Source organism: Narcine bancroftii, chromosome 2 (genome assembly GCF_036971445.1).
Source record: "Narcine bancroftii isolate sNarBan1 chromosome 2, sNarBan1.hap1, whole genome shotgun sequence".
NCBI lineage: Eukaryota > Metazoa > Chordata > Chondrichthyes > Torpediniformes > Narcinidae > Narcine > Narcine bancroftii.
This window is the reverse complement of record NC_091470.1, coordinates 227,918,666-227,933,589: the sequence shown is the minus strand read 5'-3', so window position 1 is coordinate 227,933,589 and position 14,924 is coordinate 227,918,666. Positions and strand designations below refer to the sequence as shown.

General features: G+C 40.8%; 1 protein-coding gene and 1 long non-coding RNA gene across 2 annotated transcripts in view; one reads left to right on the top strand and one right to left on the bottom strand.

Moving 5' to 3' along the window:
- Positions 1 to 991: 991 nt before the first annotated feature.
- On the bottom strand, positions 992 to 5,374 carry LOC138755125 (uncharacterized). The gene is made up of 2 exons (XR_011352038.1): positions 4,781 to 5,374; positions 992 to 1,717 (listed from the first exon to the last, which is right to left on the bottom strand). It is a non-coding gene; the product is annotated as an uncharacterized lncRNA (long non-coding RNA).
- The window catches only part of LOC138755120 (14-3-3 protein zeta/delta), a 29,511-nt gene continuing 18,390 nt past the window's right edge, over positions 3,804 to 14,924 (top strand). Inside the window, exons 1-2 of the mRNA XM_069920451.1 lie at positions 3,804 to 3,914; positions 4,354 to 4,696. Of these exons, the coding sequence (XP_069776552.1) occupies positions 4,403 to 4,696 (294 nt within the window). The 5' untranslated portion in view covers positions 3,804 to 3,914; positions 4,354 to 4,402. The remainder of the gene's footprint in view (positions 3,915 to 4,353; positions 4,697 to 14,924) is intronic.

The following is a 14,924-nucleotide window of genomic DNA, read 5'->3' as shown; positions in this document are numbered from 1 at the left end:
AGGAATGGAGGAACCTTGATGTACATGTCCAAGTATTGTTGGAGGTCAACAGATTTGTTGAGAAAGTATATAGGATGCTTGCCTTCATAGCCAGGGCATAGAATATAACGGCAGGGAAGATACGGTACAACTTTATAAAATAATTGGTAAGATTATTTTATGTTATAATCTATTATTTTATAATCTTACCAATTTCCAGGAAAGATGTGAGCGCTCTCAAGGGGAGATTCACCAGGAATGTTAACTGGATTAGAATGTGGAGGAACAGAATATGATGGGTTTGCCTATTTTGGAGTGGAGAAACAGAAGACAGGGACCTCTGATTGTATGTAAAATATTCTGAGGGGTGTTGATAGGGAAGATATTGAGAATATTTTTCCCTCAACAGAAAAGATCAGATGGCGTGGTTTAAGGTAAGGGGAAAAGAATTAGAAGACAGCATTTTTTCATCTAGAGGATGGTTGCAATCTGGAATGCCTTGCCTAAGGAAGTGGTGGAAGCAGGTCCTCCCACACCATTTACATGGTGAATACCATAGCATAGAATACTGTGGATTTTGTGCCAGTAAATGGGATTATCATAGATTATTATCTGATAACCAGCATGGACATAGTAGTCCGAGGATTTGTTTCCTTGCTCTGCGACTACAGAATGCCAATGACTCATCACATCCCTAGTGTGAGTGGTTAGTTAATAAAGATTAATTGAACATGGAAAATATAAATTGGCAACAAATAATTTCATTTACTATTTTTTTTAATTGGTCTCAGACCATTGCAGTTGAAATAGGAAATAATTGGTCTGGTCAAGAGAAAACATTGGGAGTGGGAAGAGTCAGGATTCTTGGTAAACAGGAAGAGAACAAGATTGGGAGAAAGTAAGTACACAAACCTATAGCAAGCTAAATAAAATTGGGATGACCATAAATATCTTAGGCCTCTTTCTGAATGTTTCAAGTCTACAAATCAAAGCTAAAGTATGAATATTGGCATTTAAAACATATACCATCCTTTATTTTTCTTTAAAATGCATATTTTAGTACAAGACAGAGGCATCACTAGGGTTGGTGTCACCCAGTGCAGTAACTCGTGGTGTCACCCCTCCCCCCGCCATCGATCTCCTCCTGTACCAGACCATACAGAATCCCTAACAATGTTTTTTGTACTAATGTTATTTATTCATAAATCTTAATTCCCATATATCACTGAATGTAATGGAAATAGTAGTGAGATATACAATAGCAAAATTAAAAAGACAGCCTAAATGTATATACTGTATATTTCTGTGTATAAGTTGAGTCTTGAAACCCTCAAAAAGCACTCAAAAATCATGGGTCAACTTTTAAGCCAGATACAAAAATGAGACCTTAAATTCCTCAAAAAAAGACTGCTCGACATAGATTCAGCATATAAGATGACTCTGAAGCACCTCCCCACAGCCAGCACCACCGCCATAACCCACCAAGGTCTCTACTCCTGCCCAGGAGGCCAAGGTCACCACTTCTGCTCACGGGAATGAGGTTACCGCTCCTGTCTGGGAGAATGAAGTCCCCACTCCTGCCCAGGAGAACAAGGTCCCTTGTTCTGCCTGGGAGCCGACACTGAGACATGGTTCCTGCATCGACGTCACTTCGGCAAGGAGGCAACTTTTTCATGGCACTGCATCTGACTCCAGCAGCAGCTGATGTGGAAGACTTGGACCCAGTTCCGTTTGGCATCTTCCTGGCAAGAAGTAAAGGTTTTATTCTACTGGCATTGTAATCATTTGGTTACTTAATTTTTTGGGGGTCAACTTATATGCCTGATATATGATAAAACCATAAAAATGAGGCTGGAAATGGGGGCCTGACATATCTGAAGGTCGACATACACCACAATATAAAGTAGTTGTAAAAATATAGAATAATATATAATAAATATAGTTGTAAATTGCTTAAATGTAATATTTCTTAGGTTATATGAATACTAACAAAATATGTTTTGTAAAATCTTGCTACATTGAATTACAACATTGTTACAACATTATTAGTTAGAGTAGAAGCCTTTTTTGATTTTTCTTCTTTTCCTATTTCATTCTCAAAAAAGTTCATAAATATTAATTACCACAATATTGTAGTTAAAACACCAGAAAATTTGACAAAACCAGCAACTATAAAAACGCCAGCAGTAACAAAAACAACAGCACATGCTTGCAGCGCGTGCAGAAGAAACCACATGTTCCGAGCATCATTATAATTGAGTAATAATGACAGTTCTGACCGGAACGCATTACAAAGTTCAAAAAGTAAATTTCCATAGAGTTATAGCCTTGTATGTATATTGATACATGTAAGATGGGCTTACAAAAAATGTTCTTGTTGTTAAACTAACTACAGGGATATTTTTATAAAAATAATCAATTTCTGCTAAAACACTGCACAAAAATTTTATAGACAGTCATTTTGGTGTCACCCCCTCTGATGGTGTAACACGGTGTTGTCCATACCCCCCTAGTGACGCCAGTGGTACAGGAGATAGCTTATGGTGGAAAAGCTTGTAAATGTCAAATTGATAGCAGACATATAACCTCCACTGTTAGTGATAGGATTTGAAGATATGGGAACATTTTCTTTGGGCAACATTTATCTTTGAAACAAGACTTAAAAATATTTTATACAAACATTTATTAGATTCCATTTATGCTGTCAAAGTTCATAATAAAGATGACTTCACTTCAAAAGTAATTAGAGAGCAAAACAATTGAAATCAAAAGAGAAAATGCCGCAAGAACTCAGCAGGCCATGCAGTGCCCATGGAGGCAGTACAGTATTCCAATATTTTCTGTTAAAAAAATATATATTAGTCATAAGATCATTTTGAGATGTCCAGGAAACAATTAAAAACAATAAATAAATGCTAGATCCCTGTTTTCCAATGAAATGTTAATATACCTAATGGATCACATGAATAGTAGGGCTGAGCTTCAGTATTTTTAAAAAAATCAGGTTTATTGTAAATTGTGGATTTAAAAGAAAAATTATATATTTAATTTGGTAGCAGCCTAATGACAACTATTTCTAAAACTAAACTTTCACAAACCAAATGTATAAATATTGTAAAACCATGCGTGAAAATGGGAAATCTATGAATGCTCACACAAAATTATTTAAAAGCAGCATTGCAGATGGGAAAATCAAGTTACCGGTAACATTTTGGGTTTTGCATCTATTCTTTTGACATAAACATTAGAGGTACGTCTTCCTTGATAGATTGTGTTTGAATCTATTGGAAGTCTCAATTGCTTCTCAGATTGTAATAATTGTGGTGCATTGAAGAGGTTTGACGTTTTCAGCAACCTTCCTTTCCCCTCCCTTCGCTCCAAGTGCATTGTTTGCTCGGAGCTGTAATAAAGCTGCCACTGGGCGTATGAAGTGCCCTCAATGCCCCTGCTGGATTTCTACACACGTGTAGCATTGCGCAAAAAAAAGCAATACCCCTGGCAACACTCCCAAGGTGGAGGCTATCTTTTTTAAAAACAAAAAAAACCCATTTCACTGGCAGGGAAGATAGGGCGCAGTTGACGAGCCGGCCGGTGTCTGACAAAGGTACCAAAAAAGCGCCTTTCCTTTTGCAACGCAGAGATCATTGATCGAATACGTCAATCATGCCGCCGTTGCCCTGGCAGCGCCGTACGTCATCTCGCCCTGCATCTCATTGGAGGAAACCCCGTTTGCAGGAGCGCCGTTCAAGGATCAGCTGAGCGAGGAGAAGGCTCCCGCCCCCTCTCCCTCCCACCAACCAACCCACCCCCCCCCTCCCTCCCCCAATTTCATCACCTCCCCCCACCCACCGCCCGAGGGAGCGAGCGTCGAATCGCGGCGGCTCCTCCTCACTCGCTGAGCGCCACAGTCACCGTGAGCCTCGCTCGGACAGCAGGTAACCGCGGGCGCCTCCTCTCCCCGATCCCTCTCTCGCTTTCTTTTATTTTGGAAGGGGGGGGGGAAGGAGAAGTGCCTTCATTCATTCACTGAGCAAGGAGGCCGCGGGGCGGGGTGGGGGGGGGGTCGGAAAAAAAATGAAAAGTGGGCGATGGGGGCCGAGGCTGCGTAGCCTGGACATCCTCGCTTCCCTCCCGGTAATGGCCCTAAAGAACCCCGGGGAAAGAGCCGCAGTGGTCCAAGGGGGGGTGGGGGTAGCCTTGTTCTCTCTCCTCCTCCCCCCCCGCCCGCCCCTTGTTGGAACAATAAGGCTGGATTCGGGGGGGTGGCTTCAAATCAATGGGCGGAGTGGTTTTATTCACCGTTATATAAAACAACCCTATTCGCCCCCCCCATCCCCACCCCCACCCCGTTGTTCTGTCTCTCCCACCCGGCAGAGTGCGAGAGCCATCGACTTCCCTCCCCCCCATCCTACTCCCGAGCGCCATGGACAAGAACGAGCTGGTGCAGAAGGCCAAGCTGGCCGAGCAGGCCGAGCGCTACGACGACATGGCGACCTCGATGAAGGCGGTGACCGAGCAGGACGTGGAGCTCTCCAACGAGGAGCGCAACCTGCTCTCGGTCGCCTACAAGAACGTGGTGGGGGCGCGGCGCTCGTCCTGGCGGGTCATCTCCAGCATCGAGCAGAAGACCGAGAGCAACGAGAAGAAGCAGCAGATGGCCCGCGAGTACCGGGAGAAGATCGAGTCCGAGCTGCGGGACATCTGCAACGACGTGCTGGTGAGGAGGGGAGGGCAACCGGGGGGCGCACGGCGGGAGGGCGGGCGGCCGCTAGGCCCTTGAAATAATGCAAGCAGCACTCACAGTTTGAAGGGGAAAAAGGTGGTGGGAGTGATGTCAGTCCTTTTCCCAAGCCAATTACCTCATCTGGTTTAAAAAAGCGTGTAAGAGACAGTGTAGGTCGCCATTAACAATCCCAGGAGCGAGCTGCATTCCTCGTCCATTTCTGCATGTTTCACACTGCAGATTTTGGACCCGAAGGTTGAGATACCTTTCACCCGGTGAAGATGGTCGTTCCACTTACTGATGTTTTCGCCTGGTAGTATTGCAACCGGTTTTTTTTTTAAAAAAAAACTCTGCTTTTGCGTCTCGTTTCCCTTTCTGTAAATGGAGGAAATCTGCGGGTGTTCTGGGGTTTTTTTTGGGGGGTGGTTTGAGATGTTACAAGCCTTATTACCGAGGAGCCCTAGCGTTTGCTTGTCACCGCATTGACCTTGTTTCTTGTGATTTAAATAAAAAAATCTGCCTGCAAAGAAATCTGATACTGGAATCGATTGTAACAGACCAGGGTGGTTTTTTTTGGGGAAGGGATAGTGGCAGTCTGGGATTAGGTGAAGGAAACGCAGCCAGATTTTTGGGCGTTGCCAGTCGAGGCCTTCTATACGCCTTCCATTTATATTTTTTACTGTAGTCTTTTAATTGTAAAGGAATCTAAAAGTTTGGATTTTGGGAAAATAAAGAACATCGCTTCCCTAATGCTTGGGCGAGGAGAGTCGATATTTTAATCATTTAAATTACGCACATGCACATACAGCTCCCTAATTTCATGTTACTGTTTTATTGGCAGTGTTTGGTTTTTATTGGGCGTGCCTTTAAACCTGCTGATAACGCCTTCCTTTAGGTGACACTGCCGGAGAGATGAACTACTTCAGGTTTATCACAAATCAAAAGCTGATGGATTCATTACTGATACTGTTATAAACCCGGTAATGAGCGGGGCGGGGCGGGGTGGGGGGGGGGGGGCAGGTGAAAGAAACGCCTTTTTTAAAATTTTTGAATTCAGGTGAACTTTTCCTTGTAGGGTTTCTTATTTGCAGTGGAAAGGAATTCGTGCATCATGAGGTCATTTTCTGCTACTGCAGTGCTCTTGCTTTCATTGTAAAGCGGATTGGTTTATACTTGATTTATTTCCAAGTAATTATCTGCAGCATTTTCAAAAAAAAGAGCAATAAAGAGGGGCTTAATTGACTGCTTACCTTTCTCCTCTCTTTGTGGCCCCAGTCCAGCAAATTTTGCCTGTAACCTGGGACTAAACCTGCACAAGTGTTTTGTGCAGATTTATTGAGCCTGTCCTGTGACACTGCTGAATCAAATGTGATAGGAACTTTAGATTTACCTTTCCTAATTATGTTGTGCTTCTGGATTGTGTGGGTGCACTTCTTACACTTCTATATCAAGTCTTAAAACTTGATGCCCTCTTCAACCTGCCACAGAATGGACAGCTCCATCTGCACTTACAGCTCACCGAGCTTGAAAGGGTTTGTGGTGACATCAAAAGGCTTGAAATTGAACCATTATAAATGTTTGAGAAAATTTATTTGATTTGGTATTATCGTTTCATTGAAATATAAACCTTCTCTTGGTCTTCCTGTCATGCTTGCTAACATTTTAGGACTGAAGCATTATGAAGCGAGGGAAACTAAGGAGTTGATAATTAAGTGTGTGGTGTCGATCTGTAGAAACATTTAATGTCAGTTTGAATGTATCAGGCTTTAACCTAGCTCTATTTCTTGAGTAATGGTTTGAAAATCTGCTTAATACAGGAAAGAACTTGCTGGCTGTTACTGAGATGTCATCACTCCAGATAACATTCCATTTGTCAGCTAGAGGTGATGTTAGTATTATCCCAAAAACTAAGTTTGGAGCTAACTTGGGCCAAGAGTAGAAATTAAAGGTTGAGAATAATGTATTTTTAATTATAATTCTAATTTCTCTGAGCTAGAAGCATTTGTTTTGCTTGACACAATTTTTATTCATTTCAACTGCTTATTGTACAACATTCCTGTTTTATTTCATATCGAATTAGAAATTGCATTTTTGTTCTGTTGGTCCATTGTGCTGAATTTCTGATAATGTGATCATTTGGTTTTATTTTAAGATCTAATTTCAAAACTTTCATTTGGAAGAACACACTTGATTAAAAGAATCATCTCAATATAGCTAGCATTAAAGATACTCAACAAATTAATATTAATCATCCCATTGCCTCCACAGATGCTGCTTGTTCGACTGGTTCTCCAAGTTTGCTTTGAGACTGAGCTTGGACAGATTTAAAAACTATCGAGACAGTCATTGTAACAATAACTGTTTGTTCCCTCCACAGATGTGATCTGGTCTGAGTGTTCCATAATTTTTGTTTTGGTTCCGGTTTCTAGCATCTATTTTGCCCTATTTCTACAATGTACCTTCTGGTCCATTTCTTTGGATAAAAGCTGCAGAGCCATTACCTGTGCAATAAAGGTGTCAGTGCTGTTCCCTACCTTGTCCATTTATCACAATTCATCTCTTTTGCAGTAATCCCTCAGCCTTGCAGTATTTATTCACTTCAAGGCTGGATCTGCATCAGGTTCACTGTTCTTAAAGCCAACCTCAAACTACTTACATTAATGTTGTAATTAACATGGAACGATATTCAATTCAATAGTACTGTAGGGCAGCTATTTCAAAGAGAATTTGATGCCAAATTACCTTGGATATTAGGACTATTAATCTCATGAAAGGACATTTAAAGATTCAACCAGAGGGAAGCCAGGAGTAAATGCTTAAATCTAAATTTAAACACGTGGGCATGTGAATTTTCCACTTTAAAAAAAAAAAAAATCCACCTCCGCATTTTATCAGTGCCCTCTCGGTGTGCTCTGACTCTCCCTGCTCGTTCCATGCAGTGCTAGGATGTTACTCTGCGACTCTGTCTGCCACATTTCCTGCAGTATTAGCAGCGGCGGCTCATCCCCATGCTCTTCCCCTCGTTTGAAAAGTGTTTCCAATGTGTTATGCCATGCTGTTTATGTTAGTGATGCTCCCTTGTGTTTTTATCTATATCTCAAACCACGTGTGAAGAAACGATTGGGAACGACTAATTGGTTTTAAGGTCAGCTGAAGAAACACTCCGAGTAATAGATGAACATCATTGCAAAGAAATGGTTACAGATTGGGCAGGGTGGTGATTGTGGACAGGTTGGGCAGGGTGGTGATTGTGGACAGGTTGGGCAGGGTGGTGATTGTGGACAGGTTGGGCAGGGTGGTGATTGTGGACAGGTTGGGCAGGGGCACTACCTTGGGATTGGATGCATGTTGAGCACTGCTTGGCATGCTAGATGTTAGTTATAGACAAGTACTGCTTGGGGTCAGGAGAACCAGACACTGGATTGTGCACAGGTCAAGCAGGTACTGCCTGGTGATGTGGAAGGGGCTTGGAGTCTGGTTACAAATGGTAGTGTCTTTCTGATGATACTGTGTTCACTAACAAAAATGATTTTGTTTAAAACTGGTAATTTTGTGTGTACATTTTCAAAAATGTTACAAATGGGGGGCACTGCCCCCTTGAACCCCCACTGTACGCTTTGAGCAAGTGCTCTGCTCTTTCCTCTTTGACCTCACTCACATGCCTGCATACAGCATGAGCTGGACAAGTGAAAACATCATTGCCAGAGGTGGAATGGAGGTCAAAATTGAACATGGAAATACTAGAACATTCTGTGAGTAAGGCCACTGTTGAATTTTAAATGAATGAGAACTTAAATCCAGATACTACTGGTTTGCATGGCAGTGTAAGATGGCATGATTGTTGTATGTGGAAAACTTAAGTTGGAAGATGGACCAAAGTTAATGGACAGTATAAAGTGGGAAACAGATCAGTGAATCATGAATAAACATTTTGATAAAAGATTAACTAAACATCATTGCATGGATTAAAATTGCCAATCTCCACTACTGTGGAGAGAAGTGGACCTCACCTGAATTGCTTAAGATGCCACTGTTTTAAATGGGTTGGTTTTTCCTAAAATAGTTGGATACAACATGCTATTGATATATAGGAAATGTGGTTGATGGTTGATTTTGTAAATTTTTAGTTGTTAAATGAAGAAAAATTCTGCCTTCTATATGTCAGATAATGATTTCAAATCAGAGGAAGTGAATGGTCCAAAGAGGTGATGGGAAGGCATTCATTATTGTCTGGAAATATGTGAAAGCTAATGTTTTTTGAATTTCCAACTCATTGGGTTGGCAATTTCATTGAGTGAAGTTATTAACAGATGTCTGGGTTATGGCAGGATAAGTAATGAAATGGTTTCCAAAATGATCCCAGGGATGAGAGGATTAACATATAAGGAATGGTTCTGGGACTGTACTTGCTGGAGTTTAGAAGGATGACGGGGTGGGGGGGGGGGGGGGAAGAGGGGGGATATCATTGAAACATTCTGAATATTGAAAGAGCTAGGTAGTGTAGACATGAAGATGTTTCAAGCAGTGGGAGAGTCTGGGACCAGCGGGCTCAGCCTCAATAAAAGATCACCACTTTAGAACAGATGAAGAGAAGCTTCAGTCAGAGGATGGCAAGTCAGAAATGTGTGTGGAGGACATGGAGTCATTGGGTTTATTTAAAGCTGAGGTTAATAGGTTCTTGATAAATAAGGGAGTTAAAGGTTACAGGGAGAAGGCAAAAGAATGGAGAATAAAAGGAAAATAGATTATTTGAATGGCTGAGCAGATACAAAAGGTTAAATGGCCTAATTTTGCTATCTTGTAGAATAGAAGACTTCAGTCACACCGAGACTGATAATGCAAATGTCAGCTTGCAGATGAAATTTTTGGTTTTGAACTTGTTTGATATTCAGCTGTACTGTACTTTGAAGATGTACATTAAACAAGATACTTCCTCTATTGCCTAGATATTTGTGATTAGTCGACATTATCGTGATTGTAATATTTAATACTAATGCATTATTTGCAAAGAGTCAGGCCAAGTATAAAGGCTTCATTTTATTGATACACTGGATGACCCAAAAAAAGTTTGGCTTGGATCACTTGCTCGACTTTAGTCCCAAAGTGCATTACAAAATTGTGATCTCATTCACTGAATATTGAAGATTTATTAGCTGAAAAAAAAACTATTGGGAGGAGGATGGTTTAAAAATAAGCGTGAGTAGTTAAATTTGTCCTGAGGATAAAATCTTGTTTTTTATGTTTTGACTGAATTTGGATGTCTGCTTTTAAATGTGCCCTTATTTGCCTGGGGAAATTTTAAATTGAGGTAGCCATTGGTCAGTTTATCGGCAGCAGATTGGCCACAGTTGGGTGGAAAATGGGTGAAGTTGAAAAGTCTAATCAAAATGGTTATTATTCTCTTTCTCTTTGGCTTGGCTTCGTGGACGAAGATTTATGGAGGGGGTAAATGTCCACATCAGCTGCAGGCTCGTTTGTGGCTGACAAGTCCGATGCGGGACAGGCAGACACGGTTGCAGGGGAAAATTTGTTGGTTGGGGTTGGGTGTTGGGTTTTTCCTCCTTTGTCTTTTGTCAGTGAGGTGGGCTCTGCGGTCTTCTTCAAAGGAGGTTGCTGCCCGCCGAACTGTGAGGCGCCAAGATGCACGGTTTGAGGCGATATCAGCCCACTGGCGGTGGTCAATGTGGCAGGCACCAAGAGATTTCTTTAGGCAGTCCTTGTACCTCTTTGGTCCACCTCTGTCACGGTGGCCAGTGGAGAGCTCGCCATATAACATGATCTTGCGATTATTATTAAAGGGGAGAAAATGGCATAAGCTGCTTCCAGGTTGTCAACTTGGCGATTAGCATGGAAGGGCAATGAAACCAAAAGAGTATGGGCTAAAAGATGAAGCCTGGTTTTGATTGTATTAGTGGATTTAGATATTAAGCATATTTCTGGAATTACAGCAGAGGGACATAGCCATGAGAACAGATAGTTCCCAGCATGTGATAGATTTATTTCTTGAAGTAAAACTAAAATTCTGAAAAATCTGTTAGATTTTTAATTTGTACATACAGCATGATAACAGGCCCTTTCGGCCCACAAGCCCATGCCACCCAGTTGTCCTACAACCCCAGGTACATTTTGAAGGGTCGGAGGAAACCCACGCAGACATGAGAAAATACAACTCCTTGCACTTGAACCCTGGTCCCAATCACAGACACTGTAACAGTGTTAAGCTAAATGCTACGCTAACTGTGTGGCCCAGTTTAGGGAGTCCCTGTGGAAAAAGCAAATCTTACAGATTTGTGACTTCTTCAAAGCTAATGAAAGACCACAAACTGGAAATGTGAACTATTTAACTTTCCATGTATGCTGCCTGAAGTCCTGAGTTTTCCAACATTTTTTGTTTTTCTCGCATTTTAGCATTTGTATTTTTAAAATTGTGTTTAATATGCTCTCAAAAACTAGATGAGATAGAAACTAAATAGTTGAGGTTTTTTGGTTTAATTGTGGTAGTTGAGAGTTAGAGATGTTATGCTTCACTTAGTGGAAGTGTAAAGATTTATAGTGGTGTGAAAAATAATCAGATTTTAATGATTAGAAAGGAAGCGAAGGTTTCAAGGTTTTTAAAGTACTGATGGTTAGACTGCATTTCAGGAATCTGTTGAGCATTGATGGGTTGGTAATCAGATTGGTGCAATAGTTTCAAAAATAAATGAAACAGAAGATGATACTGGTTTGGGCTTTTGGGGAACAGAAAAATTATCCTCCATAATCAAAGATGCTTTTGTATTGTGATGTCTGTATTCTGTCCCTGCCATATTTTGATCAATAGCTTAAATGTGGGTATTAGTGCTTGCTTGCAATTGGGAGAGGGCATGAATCAGCCATTCATTTTGGAAAGTTCCTGCTGGTAAGTTTTTATGGAGCATTTATAATAAAAAAGGGTGTGCTGCATTGTCATTTGCCGCCATCTAATCGAGATGTTCAGTTGAGGTCTTGTGTAAGGTTGAAGTAAATGGTACTATGGTGGTACAGTAAAACTGGCATCTTGCAATCGGGTATATTTTGGCATCCAGCATTTCAGAAGGAGCAGCTGGTCATTCCTGAATAAATTTAATTTGATTATTCAGCACCTTTCAAATCCAGCATGTGCCGGACAAAAAGTAATTTTTTTACAGTATTTTGAAAGTATCATTGTAGTGCTAGTCACTATCTATCCCTTGGGTTATAATCATTGTGTGGAATGACTTGCCCTACATTATACCAGTATCCATTTATATCACAAGTCAGATGTGTTCCAGTATACTTCAGAGAACCATCGTTAACATAATTTGATTTGCATTTATGGGTGGATTAGAGCAGATCGGGTTTGGCTAGGAGATTTTAAAGGATATCCAAAAAATGAGGGAGGGAAGAACTGTGGATGTTTTCAAGTTTAGGGTGTTGGGTTCTGTCTGGACAGTAGATGTGGAAGTGGTAAACCTCTGCAGAAGAATTGAGAGCAAGGGTGAGATTTTTTTTTTTTTGTTGCTTGAACGAGACATAATGAATATTCTAATGAAAGTCTTGGATTTGTGGAATGGAGAAAGTGTTAAGAATAGTCAGGAGTTAGAATTGTGGTGGGAGATTTTTCATCAGCATGTGAGCTGAGATGCAAGATCGGGTGTGGGAGTATTTTAACCAGTGCAAACGCAATGGATTATATCTGAAATTTTCCGTGATTCTATGCACAGAGGTCTTTGATTCTAAGGTTGTGAACTTGATGGGTTGATCTTAAGTACCTTGGAGAGGATGAGTTTGCATTGTTTCTGCAATTCTTGGATCGGGTATAATGTGCAAATACAGAATACAAGTACATAAATCCATGTTCCATTTTCAAAGTATCACATGAATCAAAACTCAACTTTTTAAATACAGGATACTCAAGTTTAACAAAGTTAGCTCATGATTGGCCTGATTAGGGTGTATAAAAACATTTTGGAGGAAAATGAATACAGGGTGCATGAAGGATATCTGGGGAGTTTGTACAAGTTATCTTGTGGATCATTAAGACATCAATGGTATCCTCCAAGTTTACAGCTGCAATAGAACATTTCCACATTTTCCTTGTTTCTGTCATGATGCACTCACAAATTTTGATTTTTAAATTTGGAGATGCAGTGCAGTAACAGGCCCATACTGCCAAAATACACCCATTTGACCAATTAACTTCCTAATCCTGTATGTCTTTGGAACGTGAGAGGAAACCGCGGAGCACCTGGAGGAAACAACGCAGACACGGGCAGTGCTGGGTTTGAACCTGGGTCACAGGCACTGTAATAGTGTCGTGCTAACCACTACTCTAACTATGCTGTCCTTGCCTCTTCATTCAATTGCCCTTGACTTGTCTTGATTTTTCAAGTAACGTTTTTATTGAGATTTGAGGATGGTTGATTCCCCCCCCCCCCCATGATCAGATCACATTTGCACATTTAAGCGTGGTATAGCTTGTAAAACGACGACTCTTCTTTCAGCACTAAACTTTAATGCAATAGTTAAGAATAAACACCAGCTCAGGTTCTTAAAAACTTCTGGTCTAGCTGTATCGAGTAAAATATCTAAACCAAAATGTTGGTACTTTAATTCAATAATAAATATATAAACAGGAATGCAGTGCAGATCTGAAGCTAGACAAGTGTATAGTCTTAGGTCTGTGTAACTTCATGATTTTCTTATTGGCTCTGTGGTGTTAACTGAGACATTGGACTCTAGCTGCTAGAGCAAAGTCTCCAGTTTATGGCTCTCCAATGGGGCAACATAGTTAAACCTTGTTCCTTTTTCAAGAGTGAAATGTTTGAAGCTCTATCAAGTAATTGGGGTGTCTAAGCTTAAACTGACACCAGTTAATGTAGTTTTCAAATGTAATGTTTTCAAGTGTAATCTGAAAGACATTGCTCTTCTGGAAAAAAATCAGTAATGTACCAATGCCTATTTCTAGCTTGGATCCAGAATTGATATTTTGGGACTTTGGCAAACTTGAGTAAGCACCCCAGGTATTACTGGTGTCTTGCATTTATATTAAAAAGTTTTGTGCACATGCACCATGCATTTTTATGAAGTTCTGAGAATACCATTTTTGCAACACAAGTAATTCGATTCATGGAGCTTAACAGCATGGTTGGAGTAGCAATTAGCGATTGGGACTGAAGTTTGAATCCTGCGCTCTCTGTAAGGAGTTGAGACGTTCTCTCCATGTCTGCGTGGGTTTTCTGCGGCAGCTCCAGTTTCCTCCCACCGTTTGAAATGTAATGGGGGTTTAGGTTAATTGGGTGGCATGGACTCTTGAGCCAAAATGACCTTTTACTGTGCTGTAAGTCTTGATTGTTAAAAAATCAAATGATTTTGCTGAACACTGTTTATTGTACCTTGTTTTTAAAGCTCCATATCTGCATTATTGAACTGTGCCAAGTTTTTTTTGGTGGATAATTCTCTTGTTGAGCAGCTTGACTTTGAGTCGAAAATGCAATACACAATCCCTTTGGAGAAACTCAGCAGGTAATATACCATTCATAGGAAGTAAAGGGTAGCCAGCATTTCGGGCCTGTGCCCTTCGTCAGGTAAGAGAGGAGAACTTCTGGGTAAGCCCATGCCCAAAACCTTGGTAACCCCTGTAGATGCTGCGTAACCTGTTCAATTTCTCCAGCATGCTTGTATATTGCACTCAAACCCAGTATCTGCAGCGTTACTTTAATTACTTCTAAAAATGTTTTGAGTTTTTATATATTCACACAGTATTTTGATTTAAATAAATAGAACAGAACATAAAACAGCACGGGAACAGGTCCTTAAGCCCATGATGTCTGCACTGGGCATGGTTCTAAATTAAATCTTTGATTGCACTTGATACATATCCCTCCATTCCTGACATATTCTTATCTATCTAGAAGCCTCTTAAATGCTTCTTTCACCACTACCCCAGGCAGCCTGACAAGACACCTACCACTGAACAAAAAAAATGCCATGAAACTCTCCCCTCAGCTTAAACGTATCCAGAAATGTTGTTTTTTTTTTACTCAGGGTGGGGGGGTGGAGGAGGTTGACTGTTTGCTCTATTTTATCATTCCTATTCCACCGTCTTCTATACATTATGCCCTCTAATCCAGGCGTGCATGCTGGTAATTCTCCTCTTTATCCTTTCCAAAGCTGCCACATCTTTATGTAATTGAGCATCCATAATTGGATGCTATACTCAAAT